The 16,995-nt window shown below is 39.1% G+C and overlaps 1 protein-coding gene across 5 annotated transcripts in view; it reads left to right on the plus strand.

The window, feature by feature from the left end:
* LOC136858123 (protein arginine methyltransferase NDUFAF7 homolog, mitochondrial) overlaps nucleotides 1–16,995 on the plus strand; it is a 213,448-nt gene that overhangs the window by 60,555 nt on the left and 135,898 nt on the right. For all 5 annotated transcript variants that reach the window (XM_068225424.1, XM_067137438.2, XM_067137435.2 and 2 more), the window contains exons 5-6: nucleotides 12,991–13,107; nucleotides 15,180–15,323. In XM_068225424.1, coding sequence (XP_068081525.1) covers nucleotides 12,991–13,107; nucleotides 15,180–15,323 — 261 coding nt within the window. The remainder of the gene's footprint in view (nucleotides 1–12,990; nucleotides 13,108–15,179; nucleotides 15,324–16,995) is intronic.

Below are 16,995 nucleotides of genomic sequence, written 5' to 3' on the forward strand. Positions count from 1 at the left end.
CTCCATTTCTGATTTTCTTTACGGAATAGTAGTGGACGAGTATTACTAACCGAGTTCTCCTCCTTCGTTTCTGATTTTCTTTACGGAACAGCAGTTGACGGGTATTACTAATCAACTCCGACATCGACTTTGAATCTGGACGAGAAAGCTAGCAAGTGCACACAGCAAGAAAACAAAACCGAAGGCATATTGTAAGGAAACTCTGCCGAAGATTATCGATCACATGCAATATAATCACTGGGTGCATAAATGTCGGCAGTGGAAGAAAATCGTGCACGCTTAATCGCTTGTAATAACTGATGCATCAGTGATAGGGTTCTCGCTGTAACCAAAAGATAGTACATAGTTTATTATAGGAATTTTGAAGGGACAGACAAAAATTGACGTTATAACGGGGTTCTTGTTATATGCCGTACTCGTTATAGTGGACTTCTACTGTATGTATAAAATGCTAACGTGTATGTTTCATGAAACTCGAGCTCTTAAACCAGAGGAAGTTAAAAGATATGGTTTGTACCAAAATCTTCCAAATTGTCTCAATAGTACAAGAAAAATCTTGCATTTCTTGAAAAAGTCAATGGAAATATATTTATTCTGAGTAATCAAAAAATCAAATCACTAAATGACCACTCCAATAATTGCAGGTGAAGGTTTACCCTAGCCCGCAATACCTTCTGTACTTAGCCAGTTGCTAAGCGATTAACACTTGGATTAATATTCTGATGTATGTGAGTTTCATCCATAGTAATGTGATTGCATGCAGCCATGTTTGATTACTGCCTGTCTAGCCATAGAGAATACACTTCCTCTGATCATGGAAGAATACTTTTCTCTGCTAGATACTCTTTGATTCTCTGGTCTTCACCTTCTTCTTCTCCTTTTTTTGCTTTGCTTTACGTTGCACCGACACAGATATGTCTTATGGTGACGATGGGATAGGAAAGGCCTAGGAATTGGAAGGAAGCGGCCGTGACCTTAATTAAGATACAGCCCCGGCATTTGCCTGGTGTGAAAATGGGAAACCACGGAAAACCATCTTCAGGGCTGCCGACAGTGGGGCTTGAAACCACTATCTCCAGATTACTGGATACTCGCCTTCTTCTAAATTCTCAACCGATGGCAGAACTTTCCTAACAACTTACATGTTGCAAAGAGAAGTCAGTCGACGTACACACATACGGGAAGGTATGAAGTCGGCTATTAATGAAGTGTAGGGACATACTCTTGAAAAACTGGGTGTCTACTTACCCGAACCAGTATATAGTCACGGCCAATTGTATGTTGCGCTATCTCGGGCAAGATTACATAAAATCAGCTTCGTGGTCCTTATCACACTTGAACAGATTCACAATTAAGTCTTTTTTATTTTCCACCTTGTCGATACATTAAATTGCTTAAGGCAACTTATTGGTTAAAAGTGGTACATGTTTCGTATATTATCAACATCTTAAGCCACATAACACTGTTTAGATGAAACATTCATATATTGACAAAGTATCAATGTTTAACATAAGAAGATTGACAGTAAAAACAAAATACTTCAGAGAAAATTATATAAATTCTTTCTACAATTGAAAGCAGTTGTCAAGGAAATACTTGTATAATAATCCATAGAGAATATGTCCTAATGATTATTCTTTTCTTAAAAAGTTCATGAAAAAAGGGTCAATTTATAAATTAAAAAAATTATACATTTATAAGTAATTGTCAAAATGAATAAATCCAGATTTCATAATGTGGCTCCTATTATTATTGCAGATGAAAATATTACTAATTCCTAGACTAAAAAAAAAAAAGACAGGAGATACTGTTCCAGAGGAAAGCAGTTTAAAAAGAATTGACAACTAGGAATTAGTAATATTTTCATCTGTAATAATAATAGGAGCCACATTATGAAATCTGGATTTATTCATTTTGACAATTACTTATAAATGTATAATTTTTTTAATTTATAAATTGACCCTTTTTTCATGAACTTTTTAAGAAAAGAATAATCATTAGGACATATTCTCTATGGATTATTATACAAGTATTTCCTTGACAACTGCTTTCAATTGTAGAAAGAATTTATATAATTTTCTCTGAAGTATTTTGTTTTTACTGTCAATCTTCTTATGTTAAACATTGATACTTTGTCAATATATGAATGTTTCATCTAAACAGTGTTATGTGGCTTAAGATGTTGATAATATACGAAACATGTACCACTTTTAACCAATAAGTTGCCTTAAGCAATTTAATGTATCGACAAGGTGGAAAATAAAAAAGACTTAGTTGTGAATCTCAGGCAAGCTCGTTCAAAAATGTTTAAGATCCAGATACATCCGAACGGTCAAAGCACAATGAAAGTTGTGTGGAAAGAAATGTTATAAACTACATTACGAACGAATCAATGTACTGGTATTAAATGTTCATAAAACAGGCAAAACAATACGACTACGACAGGCATATCAAGATGAGTTATCTGACCTATTTATAAGGAATGCTTTGGAGCAGCATGGGTCCTTTAGTATACATATAAATACAGACTGTACAACCAAAAGACAAATATATAACAACAATCATAACATAGAAGAAAAAAAAAAGTCCCAATGTGATTGATCTGGACTATATAGGTGACTTTCTATCGAGCACAGTGCTTGGAAAAGTAGATGCTGCCTTGTTTCCTTAATGTGAAGACTGCCTTTAGAAATGACGAACCACAATGGAAGGGTCTAAGAAGACCACAAAACACTGGTATTTTTCCCTAGAAACTTAATCTAAGTATTTAGAAGGCTGTTCCATGGAAATTTATTCACACAAGCTGCAAGATCTGTAATTATGTCTACACTATAAATAATACAAAATAAACAATACAAAAGAAAGTAGCGTTGCTGTACTTAGTTATGTAGATTAAATCTGTGTATTGAATAAACATATGGTGAATGAAAATTATGTTTGTGAGCTCTGTGTTGAATGATGATTTGTTTGTATCAGCCAAGTGTTTAAAGAAACCATTTAATTTAAGGTAATTTTGAATTGGTTTCTAAAAATCTCAAGAAGTTCTTCAATCGCTTCCATTGACAGTGTGAGAATATACATCCATGTGTGAAGGAAATGGTTGAAAATCTATCGTATATGAATTCCGATGTACGTCCTTGAATAATGTATTAGAATGATACAATTCCGATAAGAATAATATTTTTTCCTGTTAAATATTTTTAAAACAACAACAACAAACAATATGTGTTAGTAAGCTATACCCCAGTTCACAAACTCTGGCCCTACACCACAGATCACCTCCAACCCCACCCCTTACTACAAAACTGTTTAGGACGTGGTTTATCAAATAGTCAATAGATAGTGTTACAATGCAGTTCTTCTTGAAGAATATCTTTCTTGGAAACCCGACAAATTGCTAGTTAATCTGCTATGGTAATGGAATAAACCATACAGCCAGTGTCTCCACGCCGAGTGTTGGGCGGCGGTAAATAGCTTGACCCACTATAAGGACCAATGGCTAAGGGCGATGGAGTCCTTATAGAAGGGAAATGGGCCCTCAGTGGAGGAAATGCCACTGAAACCCCATATCAACTGTAGCGTCTGTACTCCAAAGGAGAGGCTACAAAAGGCGTCTTTTCTCCATGTTAGGAGCGGCCTACAAGTTTCGGCTCGCAGTAGCTCTAAAATTCCTTTGGGAGTGGCGAACCCATCGTAATAAAAGCCTATATGATAAGTGTAATGAAGCCTCGGAAAATGCTAGGGCGTTCCCCACAAGTGACGTGTAATTCTTGTGATGCTGGGAGAAATGTGAGAAATGGACGACCAGCATCCAAATACAAATCCATCAAGATAGCGACCATCATGTAGTGACACTAACAGGGAAAGTGGAAAAAATTGTAAATTTTATGGTTGACAAAGATATAGCATTGCTGGGAATCAAACCAAATGAAAAAGAAAAAAGATGAGAGGAAACTAAAGAAAGGATACACCTTATACCATATTGGAGGAAGAGAAGCCAAAAGTGGTGTAGGTTTCATAATTAGAAAAGACCTAAAGGAATAACTAGAATTGGTTGAAAACATAAATGACAGGTTGATTAAGGTCAGATTCAGACTTGAAAATGGTGTTACAGATATAAATCAAGGATGTGCTCCATAAACAGGAAATATAGATATGGATCTAGAGGAATACCTTGAATACCCGAAAGCCCATATACAGGACAAACAAGCTGTGATCATAGGAGATATGAATGCCCAAGTAGGTCAGGAAAGAAAAGGAGATGAAGAGATTATAGGTCCAATTGGATATGGGAAGGGAAACAAGGCTGGAAATATTTTGGTAGACTTTTGTAGAAGAAATGAGCTGATCATTGGTAACACATGGTTTTGAAAGAAAAACAGTCAGAAGATAACAAGATATAGTTGGGATAACAAAATCAAAACTTTGATAGATTACATTTCGGTCGAGAAAGGTAACGGGAAAGTGTTGGTAGAAGTAACAGCCCTCCCAAGTGAATCTTTCGAAGGGAATCACAGAGTTGTGATAGCTAAGTTAAAGATGCCAAAGATACAAAAGATGACTGAGATTAGTCAGAGAAAGCCAAGGGTGTGGAAATTTTAGGAAAAGGAAATAAATGAAGAGTTCCAGATACACATTAAAACAAGTATACCTAAGGAAGACATCGGAAGGGTCAAAGAAGAATGGGCATACTTTAAAACAGTCATGGTGGAGTCTGCAGAAAAGACCTGTGGAAGAGAATCAGGAAGGAAGAAAGATCAAGAAACGCCCTGGTAGAATTATAGGTAAAAGATATAGTTAAGCGGAAGAAACAAGCTTGGAAAAGATGGCTGAGAAACACAACAGAATGCAAAACAAAATCCAGGCACTGCAAGAAGGAGTGTTCTGAGGTGGTTTGAGAAGAGAAAAAGAAATGCTGGCAAAAATTCATGGAATCTGCAAGAAGATACAACTGGACATAAAAATATCTTATTCCAGTGGGTTAAAGAGAAGAAAAACCCAGGTGAAGGTGCTAACTTCATTAAAAATGAACAGGAGGAAGTGATGACACAGAAGCAGGATATATTGCAGAGGTGGGGAAAATACTTTGAATAGCTTTACAGCGTGCAAAATACCTTGGTACAAGGAGAAATCGAAGAACCAGATTTAGTGCAGATGGAAGATAAGGAAAACAAGGTGTCCATGGCAGAGATTGAGTGGGCCACTAAAAGAATGAAATGAGGCAAGGCAGCTGGAATTGACGAGGTCTCCATAGAAATGATAATAGCAGCAGGAGCAGTTGGTCTACATTGGTTGTATAGACTTTTCAGAGTGATATGGAGAGAAAAGACTGTTCCACAAGAATGGACAAAAGGGGTCATTATACCGATTTTCAAGAAAGGAGGCAGGAAGCAGGGTGAAAATTACAGAGGAGTGACACTGATACCTCGTGCAGCTAAGATCTTTGAAAGAATCTTGGATAAATGAATAAGAGACAGAGTAGAGGAAAAATTGGCAGAACACCCGTATGGGTTCAGAAGAGGCAGATCCACATTTGACCTAATATTTACATTGCATCACACGCTGGAAAGGTATTGGGAATATGGAAAGGACAAGGTAGTAACGTTTCTAGATATTGAAAAGGCATATGACAGTGTCCCATGGAATTTGGTATGGGAAACATGGACAGAGGCACAGATTGGGAATGAAACAATACAGATGGTAATAGTATTGTATCAAAATTGCGAAAGCTCTCTAAGAACCAGAGTGGGTCAAATTGGTAAGAACTTGTGGAGTGAAGATTAGTACTGCGAAAGGCAAGACTTTGATCATTGTGAGAGGTAACAGAAAATCCAGGGGATTGATAAAAATAGGAAATGAACCTCCTGAAGTAGTGAAAAATGTTAAATATTTGGGGCATGATGTCACAAGATGGAAATATGGATGGATAAATTGATTTAAGAATACAGCAGTCTGCAAGTTTTTACCAGTGTGTGAGAGACATTGTATGGAACAAAGATGTGCCAGTGAAGTGCAAGAAGGTTTTTTACTCGTCCTGTTATAAATCTGTACTGACCTATGCTTCAGCAGCCTGGAGGTTGACTAAGCAGAACCAAAGTAAGATACAAGCAGCTGAAATGTGGTTCTTGAGGAGCATGCAGGGAAAGACAAGACGACATAGAATACAAAATGTGGAAATAAGGAGAAGCATGGGAGTGTGTAAACTTCAAGAAGAGATTGATATAGCAAAGCTAAAATGGTTTGGACACATGATGAGGATGCCAGGAGAGAGAATACCGAAGAGAACATTTATGGATACAGAGATCAAAGAGGCCTAGGGGACGGCCTAGAATGAGATGAAGGAGCTCTGTTGTGGACTGTAATGCAAATAGAGGAGTTGATAGCAGTAAAGTACTAGAAAAGGAATGGTGGAAAGATCAAGTAAGGTGGAGAGCTTTGGTACACTACCCTACCCAGAGAGAATCTGGAAAAGGGAATGGATGAAGAGAAGAAGAATACATATACAAGAAGAGACAGGGTATCAACATTCTGTTAACCAGATCTGTCAGTCTCAGTATACCTGTCCCTGCCAGAAAAACATTATGACCAACTCAACCCATAAACCATTCATTAATAAATAAGTAATAAATACATTTCCATAATTTCAGTGTACACTGAGCAACGTCCTTTCTCGTACGCAGAACTGATCACTTCCATGATGCGCCAAATTTCTATGTCTTTCTTTAATTACTTTATACTAATACGAACACGTCAAAATTTTGAGTAGACAACATCATCTACTTTTCCTTTTTTTTTTTTGTTCAATGGCGCCAGTGATCCATTGTGAATTGGAGGAATTGGAGTTTGTCAAATATCGATTTGTGGTCGGTTTTGTCTCTAGTGCTCAGTGAGAATATCTTTATGGCTTTAAGGCAAAAAAAAAAAAAAAAAAAAAAAGGTTTCATCACTTTTTGATTCAGCTGTCCTTCCCATATTAACTTACTCACCATTTGTTGATCATGCTTTCTCTCGTTCGCATTCCCTTCTCAGTTAACATTTTGTAGGTGCAGGTCACCCGTTACAATAACGTTCCTTTCTGTGTCGTTCCCCACATAGCTGATTATCTTATCAAATAATTCTGCATCAGCGCCAGCCTTGCTAGGTCTGTACACCCCAAAAACATCAAGTTGCCTATTGTCTTTAGAGATGAGTCTTACACCTAGAATTTCAAGTTCCTTATTCTTAACTTTTGGGGTCGATGCCCTAGATGTTAGGTCCCTTTAAACAAGCATCATTATCATCATCTTCAACTTTTTCATAGCTTACAAATACATTTTTCACTGGTATAAATACTCCTCCTCCTATCGTTCCTAACCTGTCTCTACGATAAACACTCCAGTTCTGTGGGAAAATGTCCACATCCATAATATCACTTCCCAGTAGTGATGGCTACTGAATGCATGATTCGAAGCAGTGTATCAATTCATTCAAGTGTCCGAGTGAATCATTTCACTGCAACGGCAAGCTCACGGCACACGATTCAACTTACTCCCAGCGGACAGTGTTGAGTGGCGCACTCACTGGACATTGACGAGGAGCTGAGCTTCCGCTGCAGCGAGACAGTGAATCATGGCATATCGAAAGAATCGTGAACAACCACGGCTCAGTGAGACACAAGGTATGCACGGCTCCTTATCAGCACACTGGACACTGACGGAGAGCCGAGCTTCCGCTGCAGCGAGACATACAGTGAGCCATGGCACACCGAAAGAATCGTGAACGAGCACGGCTCAGTGAGACACAAGATACACACGGCTCCTTATCGGCACACTGGACACTGGCGGAGAGCCGAGCTTCCGCTGCAGCGAGACATACAGCGAGCCATGGTACACTGAAAGAATCGTATGCTATAATGGACTCTCGAGCTCAGCTCATTTGAAAATAATACCCACTTGCATTCACTGTCCTCTTCTTACAGGGAGGTTTAAATAATAGATGGATTTATTTGCAGTGTTATAAAGGTAGTCAAAATATAATTCTGAAGTAGCTAGTAAGTAGGTAGGCTATTAGGTTATACTATTTATTAGTTTAATGAATCTTAGTATTATAACTTATTTGACAATTAATTAAACTCAACTCTAGCCTGCCCTATGACTATGAGTCATGCTCATGACCACTCAAAAGTACCTGTTTTATATTGGGAAGAACGACTCAGTATTCTCTCAGTTCATATGTCACATCGTTGCACAAGACTTCAATCATATGTGGACAGTAAGTGAGCTGACTGATGCAATAACTTAACCAACAGTGTGTTGAATCAGAAAACCAGCGGGCTACTGTACATATCGGGTAGCCTATACAAAATATGACGATTTAAAAAATCCTCAGCTGATAGAAAAATACATATTTTCAAAAATGCCTGAGCGAGTTAGACGTGCGGTTAGTATTGCATAGCTATGCGCTTGTATTCGGGGGATGGTGGGTTCGAATCCCACCGCCGGCAGCCGGGAAATGCTGGGACTGTACCTTAATTAAGGCCAAGGCTGCTACCTTCCTAATCCTAGACCTTTCCCATCCTGCGTCGCTAGAAACCTTTGATGTATTAGAGTAACTAGCATTTTTTCTAAGAAAGGAGTTCATAGTATGAAGACCAGATCGCAGCTGCGAGCACTGAATGCTGTTGCTGCTGTCTTACCACTACGTACTACACAGATGCAGTAGGAGCGGTGACTAATGTGCCGTGAATCAGATCACTGTATCGATTCAGTAACGTAACGGAATCAAATGAATCGATTCAGTAAAATGAATCGAATGTCCCATAACTACTTCCCAGCCATGATTCAATTCTTATTACAATATCTGGTAAATATATATATCTATCAGACGGGCTGAGTGGCTCAGATGGTTGAGGCGCTGGCCTTTTGACCTCATCTTGGCAGGTTCAGTTAAGTAGTTAGTGCGATGAAAAGCCAATAACATCATCATTATTATTATTATTATTATTATTATTATTATATCTATCAAATTACTTAATTCTATTCCTTTTTTTACAATACTTGTACAGTTAAAAATAATGTTATTGGATTTACATCCCACTAACTTCTTTTACGATTTTCGGAGACTGCCGGAATTTTGCCTCACAGGAGTTCTTTTATGTGCCAGTAAATCTACCGACATAAGGCTGACATATTTGAGCACCTTCAAATACCACTGGACTGAGTCACGATCGAACCTGCCAAGTTGGGGTCAGAAGGCCAGTGCCTCAACCGTCTGAGCCACTCGGCCTGGCAGTTTAACACTGACAATTTTATGTCATTCTTACTTGACTACATGCTTTCTGTACTGTCATCACCGCTCCCTGGTCCACCCTGATTCCCTGAATATACCTCCATATAACTCTTGTAAACAAACCCCCTAACTTATATGTACCATTGCGGTTCAAGTGAAGGCCATCTGAACATAGATCCCTATCTCCTACAGGGCTGCCGACAGTGGGGTTCGAACCTACTATCTCCCGAATACTGGATACTGCCCGCACTTAAGCGACTGCAGCTATCGAGCTCGGTAAGCAGCCCTGAAAATGGTTTTCTGTGGTTTCCCATTTTCACACCAGGCAAATGCTGGGGCTGTACCTTAATTAAGGCCACAGCCGCTTCCTTCCCACTCCTAGCCCTTTCCTGTCCCATCGTCGCCATAAGACCTATCTGTGTCGGTGCGACGTAAAGCAAGTAGCAAAAAAAAAAAAAAAATAGCCTATCTCCTACCTACACAGTAGGATCTACAAATCACACTCGCAATTTCCCACATATCCATTTCATATTCTCATTTAAATCCCCAATCACCCTCCACTCAGTATCCCTTCTACAGAGTATCCCACTGATAATCTCTGCTTCCTTATACTTCTTCTGTGCTGCCGTAACCATATCCTAAACATCCCCAACTATGTTAGTACGTATTCCTGCTTGCTTTACGTTATTGGTAGCAACATGGAAAATGAGCATCTTCTCCTTATCCTCCTCCCTCCCTTATATTTTTCTCAACACCTGCCTTAACCTAATTCCTTGATAACACTCTACCATGGTTCCCTTTCCTCCATATACTTTCCCCTCTTGCGTGACAATTGAGTCACCCATGACCAGAATCTCAACCCATCCCTTCACTTCTAGTCTCTTAACTTCCCTGATGCCTGCAGAACTCATTTTCTCCTCCCTTTTCTCCCTCTCACTACCCTGTTCCACCTCCCTCTTCCTATCCTCTGCTCTACGGTTCTCTTAGGTCCCTTCTTCTTGTCCCGCTCTTCCTCTGTAACTTTTTTCCTGATCTCCTCCTTCCATCTGCTGATCTACCTGCAATGACTCATACCGATAACTCTCTTGGGCCTACTCCCTGATGAAAACCTTTAATCGTCGTCATCCTTGACCTTAAGACATTAGCCCATCTGTCTTCCACAACATCTCCCCTTCCTTCCCTTCCGCCTACGTACCATATCCTGTACATTGATTGAGCTCTCTACATTCCTGTCCTCTGTTACAAGCTTAATTATCTCTCTCAAACTCGCTAGCTCTTCCCCTATCCTCATTAGTTGCCACTCACACCCACAGTCCACATAGGTGCCTCTTTCACTGACTCTATTATTTCTTCAAAGAAATGTGAAATAATATGGAAATATCGACAGAAGTAAAATAGCCAATTCTCTGGTGTAATGGAACACTGTGGTTTTATATTAGCAGAGTCTTTATCGTGTGTATGAGCTACCTACATAGGTAGATCTAGTATATTGTCCAAACCCTGTGCCAATTTATATTTGTAATGGAGGACTATTCTACATTTTGTATTGATTCCACTGACATGATCCAGAGGTTAAGCATAGTAGTATTCTGCCTGGTTGGCATTGGTTCAGTTCTAGTTGTGTTCAGATTTTATGACTGATTTTTGCGAGGCTAAGAGTTGAGAAGATGAATGGATTGACATAAAGCTGTCTGCTCACGGAGCAATATGTGTTTCCGAGCACGGTGCTCTGCAGCTAATCACATATGAATACGTTGTTGGTGCAGCTATTGCTTCTGATGCCATCTAATAGTTATTGAGGAACTACTTGCAGATTATCGTTAACATACCTTAACCGTAGAAAATCTACGCTTCTTTTAGTACTGGCTCTCCCTATCTTAGTGCGTCAGTGGCATTTGTTTTTACCTATGAATATCTCCCCTGTATCCATCAGTGTTTGTAAACAAAATTTCAGGGCTGGCAAACAGTGTGAGTTATATGCTGATAATTTGACAGATGTTCGAAGTGATTGCGAGGAGAGTGAAGTTGAATTGTCTGATTATATTTCTAGTGCTAGTTTTGTGCATTTGTGTGGAAGTGGTACTGTGAATGACACGTTTATTACACCATGCGAAGAATCAGAACACAGTGTTGCTTCAGATAGCGAAAATGATCTAGACGTAAGTACTGTTGATAATATTCTCCTTATTTCTTGCAATGAGTGGTCTGAACAGGATATTTTCCTGGTTTTGGAGACTCGGGAACGCCTGGTATTAAAAATTTACTGAGTGAACCTGAAATTATAGGCTGTGTTGGTCAAGTTGTTCATTGGTGATGATTTGTTGGAAAGGAATGAAACAGATATCGTTATCCGAATTAAACTCACCAAAACCTTTAAAGCGGACAGATATAACAGTGAATGAACTCAAAAAGTTCTTGGACTGTTACTTTTAATGGGCAAAGTACGTAAAGACACAATGAATAATTACTGGACCACAGATTCCCTGACGGAGACACCAATATCTTCCAAGATAATGAGTAGGAATAGGTTTTGGTAAATATGGCAAGCATGGCATTTTAGTAACAATGAAGAGCAACCAGAAATTGCCAGCAGATTATACAAAATCAAGTATGTCCATGTCTCTGCCAAAAGCTTCCGGCCACAGGGGCCAGTTTCTCATCAGACTGGCTGGACAGCAATGTCTTAAAATCCCATTCCTCGTCATTCTTGAAGTGGTTTTCTTACTTCAAAGCGATAAAAAGCAAAGTCATCTCTGTACAGGCCATGAAGGCCCTTGGGGGTGTGGAAGGTAAAGGCTTCCACTATCCGTAACCTTGGGACTTGATGGAGTAGAGTGGTTAGCTCTATGCCCAGCGGCCTTTGCCCCCAGGAATTAACCAGGTACTCATTTTTTGTGTAGGCTGAGTGAACCTTAGGGCCATGTGCACCTCTGGAAGTGGAAATCTCGTTTCTGAAATTTTACGACTTCCTGACAGGGATTCAAACCCACGTCCTTCCGGGCGAACCGAGCATGCCTTTACCGCCTCGGCCAGGCAGCCCCTTTTCTTACTTCAACTCTGGGTAAATTTTGAAATGTTACCTAGTGAATGGGCCATAACTGCTTCCTGCTCAACCGTAGCCCTAACTGACTATAAATAAACACCACCCCTGCACAGCTCATACCTCTCTCTTGACCAAGTTGCCTTGATCTTTTACTCTCTCTTGATTCATTCCTCCTTTGAATGTACTTTTTTAAATCCTATAGCTGGTGTGTTTTAGTGTTCTGTATCTTTTTTGTTGCCATTTTTCTCTTTGTACTATAGTTTTTCCCCTGACCATTCAGACTTCTAACAACATCAAGACCAAGCAAGTGGCCACGCGGTTTAGGTCATGTAGCTTTCAGCTTGCATTTGGAAGATAGTGGGTTCGATCCCCACTGTTGGTAGCTCTGAAGATGGTTTTCCATGGTTTCCCATTTACACACCAGGCAAATACTGGGGCTGTACCTTAGTTAAGGCCATGGTCGCTTCTTTCCCACTCCCAGCCCTTTCCTATCCCACCGTCGCCATAAGACTTATCTGTGCCGGTGCGACGTAAAGCAAAATCTTAAATATAAAATATCAACATCAAGGCAATTTCTCTCCAGTGACAGTGGTTTTATAGTGCCTGTCGCTCTCATATGTATATCACAGCTTGTACATGACACTTCCTGTTATTTTAAAATTGTTCAATATTTCTTGCAGAAAACAGATGAAGGATGGAAGGAAGTGCTTGTAGATATTGATCCTCAGGCTGGAGAAGACCAATTCCGCTATGTCATCTCTCGTGGACCAACACCTGCTTCCAAATTTTTTATTAAGGTATTGATCAATGCACCTATAAGTTTTGTGACTTTGGGCCAGTTCTACCACCTATGGGTAAAATAGGGCGTAACTTGCCCTCTGTGTAAAAGATATTTCCGTTCGACCACTCCCAGGTAGCGCTATCAGCAGCATAAATTGTAGTTACCCAGTGCTTAATTTATCGGCCACTTCGAGGGCCCGATAAGACTTTACCTGCCAGGCAAGTTTTGAGAGCTGAACATTATTAGCTGTATTTCTGGTGACATACAGCTTAAATTAGCTTAGTATATTGTTAAAAGCACGATAACCGTAACAGTGATCAATATTGTGTTGCAGAATTTTAAACATTAGGCTAATGCTTCCCTTGCAACAGTTACACCAGCCTCTCGCATTGACAGCATTGTGGACACATTTTATATGTCAACTTTCGCAAAGAAACTCTACAAGGATATAAAATAGAAACCTATTTGGAAATCATCTCAAATGGGCTTTAATTTTCTAATTTAAATTTTTCACTTTTCAGACAGCAGGTATAAATTCAATAAATTTCTATATATCTCAATTACCCCAAGCGTTTTGTGTGTATATATATATATATATATATATCGATTACCCCAAGCATTCTCGCAGTGTAATGGCTAATGCGCTCGCTTCATAATATGAGGTATGCGAGTTACGAGTCTTCATTATGTTGAATGTTTTTTGTTTTCATTATTAGTGTTGATTTCATCTGTATTTCTCTTTTCATACATTCTTTTGTTAATAATATATTTCGTTGAAATGTTTAATCACAATATTATGTCTTCTAGGAAAATGCTTTATATGTGTGCTACTTACAGAAAGTGATTTTACGATTAATTCCAATTATCATTATAGTAGTAAAGCACATAGCATATAAGACTGTTGCCCAGTTAGTAAATTCCCTATCAGTTGTTTACCTAGTCTTCTCATAAATGATTTCAAAGAAATTGGAAACTATTCCATTCCTGAATTCCTCTTCTTATGAATGGATATTTACATTTATAGTATCTTCCAACTTTATCTTCATAAATTTAAACATTGGAATGAAATGCATTATCGATAAATGGAAGCATGTGGAACTAAATGAGGTCACAGAGCTAATTGCAAATAGAGGATCGTAGAGATACTTAATCAATTCACAGAAGACTGCAGATAGAATGTTCAAAGACAATAAGTCCATAAGGTGGTTGTATGTGTGTGTGTATATACGTATATGGAAGTGTGTAAAAGAGAGTTAAGAACAACAGCAGGGAACGAAAATAAATTTTTAAATGTAAATTAGAAAGATGAGGAGAACCTCCTTACCTTCTGTAACGGAGCGAGCGACTTGAAAAATCTACTGTGAGAATACTTTCCAAAGCGCTGCCTTACGTGACAGGTTGTAACTGGCGTGAAAATGTAATCTCGAGATTTTAATCCCAGAGATTGAGCTCATAGATTAAAATCACGAAAACTTGAGTTGTCCATAACTCTTAAGACTCCCCTTATTAGGCTTTTTGGAGATGCAAGCACAGGAAAATAAGACAATCGAACTGAGCTTCATACATCTAACTATAGATAGCACCTCACTCGAAAGTGAGAAGCTGCTGAAAAATCAGTCTAGCCAACCCCGTATTTCGGTGTCTAGCTCCGGGTAGCTACCTAGTGCTTGCACGGAGGTGATTGCACGCAAGCCAAAGTACCATCTGATTTACACCCCCAGGTAGCTTCCCCCCCCGCACAGCTGCCAGTCATTTTACCAGCATGTGGTCGAACCGGGCCCTTAGCATGCGCGCGCGCGCGCACACACACACACACACACATTAGTAAAAGAAGAGAATAAATAAGTGTAAATTAAACCATCAAGTATAGTAATGTTGTTCTACCTTTTCTTCTTGTCTTAAGCCTTTTAAAACAAAAATTTTGTCTTCCATCATTATTGTCTCTGTTCATCTTAGAGGTTATCCAACTTAACTCTCTCAGTAGTTGTTCTCTCATTTTGATTTCTAATGCCGTATTTATTTTGTGTTTGTATTCCTCTTGTCTCAACTAAGGATGATTTTTTTAAATTTTGATATTTTGTTTTCCAGCCAGACGAGAAGAGAGATCACATTGAAGTGAGTCCTCAGAGTGAAGTGATCATGCAGCATTTAGCCACAAGACTTGAAGAAGATGGTGGAATTGCTCTTGTGGCAGATTATGGTCATGATGGAGAAAAGACTGACACTTTCAGGGTAGGTTCAATTTTGTCTTTATCATTTGAGAATTATATTTTTACACATTTTTATTATATTTTGGATAGTTTTATACTTATTGCAGGATAGAATAAGAAAATAGGCAGTGGGTAAGCTACTACGACCGGCATAGTGGAAGAATTATTGTCGTCAAGATAGACACCAAACCAATGCCCACCACAATAGTGCTGGTCTATATGCCTCCTAGTTCAGCAGATGATGAGGATATCGAAAGAATATATGAAGAGATAGATGATTTAATACTAAATGTAAATGGTGACGAGAATCTAATTGTGATGGGAGACTGGAATGCAGTGGTAGGCCAAGGAAGAGAAGGTAATACAGTAGGAGAATTTGGATTGGGACAAAGGAACGAAAGAGGAAGTTGGCTGGTTGAATTCTGCACTGATTATAATTTAGTCCTTGCTAATACTTGGTTCAAACACCACAAACGATGACTGTATACATGGATGAGACCTTGAGACACTGGAAGGTATCAAATAGACTTCATTATGATTAGGCAGAGATTCAGAAACCTGGTGTTGGATTGCAAAACTTTCCCAGGAGCAGACGTGGTCTCTGACAACAACTTGCTGGTTGTGAAATGCTATCTGAAGTTGAAGAAATTGAAGAAAGGAAAGAATGCAAGGAGATAGTATGTAGACAAGTTGAGAGAAAAGAGTGTGAGGGACTGTTTCAAGGAACATGTTGCATGAAAACTAAATGGAAAGGCTGAAGGAAACACAATAGAAGAAGAATGGACAGTCATGAAGAATGAGGTCCCCTAGGGCTGCTGAAGAAGCATTAGGAAGAAAGGAAAGATCAACTAAGAAGCAATGGATAACTCAGTAGTTACTAGACCTGATTGATGAATGACAAAAGTTCAAGAATGCAAAAAATGAAGAGGGCAGAAAGAAATACAGGCGATTAAAGAATGAAGTGGATGGGAAGTGCAGGACAGATAAGGAAGAATGGCTGAAAGAGAAGTTCAAGGATGTTGAAGATTGTATGGTCCTAGGAAAGGTAGATGCTGCATACAGGAAAATCAGGGAAACCTTTGGAGAGAGGAAAAGTAGGTGTATGAATATCAAGAGCTCGGAAGGAAAACCACTTCTAGGGAAAGAAGACAAGGCAGAAAGATGGCAGGAATATATCCAACAGTTGTATCAAGGTAAAGACGTAGATGATATAGTTCTGGAACAAGAAGGGGTTGTTGATGCTGATGAAATGGGAGAACCAATTTTGAGGTCAGAATTTGACAGACCTTTGAGAGACCTAAATAGGAACAAGGCACCTGGAATTGATGACATTCCCTCGGAATTACTGACTGCTTTTGGGAGAAACCAGCGTGGCAGAGTTATTCCAGTTAGTGTATAAGATGTATGAAACAGGAGAATTGCCATCCGATTTTAGGCAGAATGTTGTTATACCTATTCCCAAGAAAGCCGGTGCTGACAAGTGTGAAAACTACCACACCATTAGTTTAGTATCTCATGCCTGCAAAATTTTAACACACATTATTTACAGAAGAATGGAAAGACAAGTTCAAACTGAGTTGGGAGAAGATCAATTGTTTCAGAAGAAATGTAGGAACATGTGAAGCAATCCTGACTTTACATTTGATCCTAGAGGATTGAATTAAGGACAAGCCCACATACATGGCATTCGTAGA

Source organism: Anabrus simplex, chromosome 1 (assembly GCF_040414725.1).
Source record: "Anabrus simplex isolate iqAnaSimp1 chromosome 1, ASM4041472v1, whole genome shotgun sequence".
Taxonomy (NCBI): Eukaryota; Metazoa; Arthropoda; class Insecta; order Orthoptera; family Tettigoniidae; genus Anabrus; species Anabrus simplex.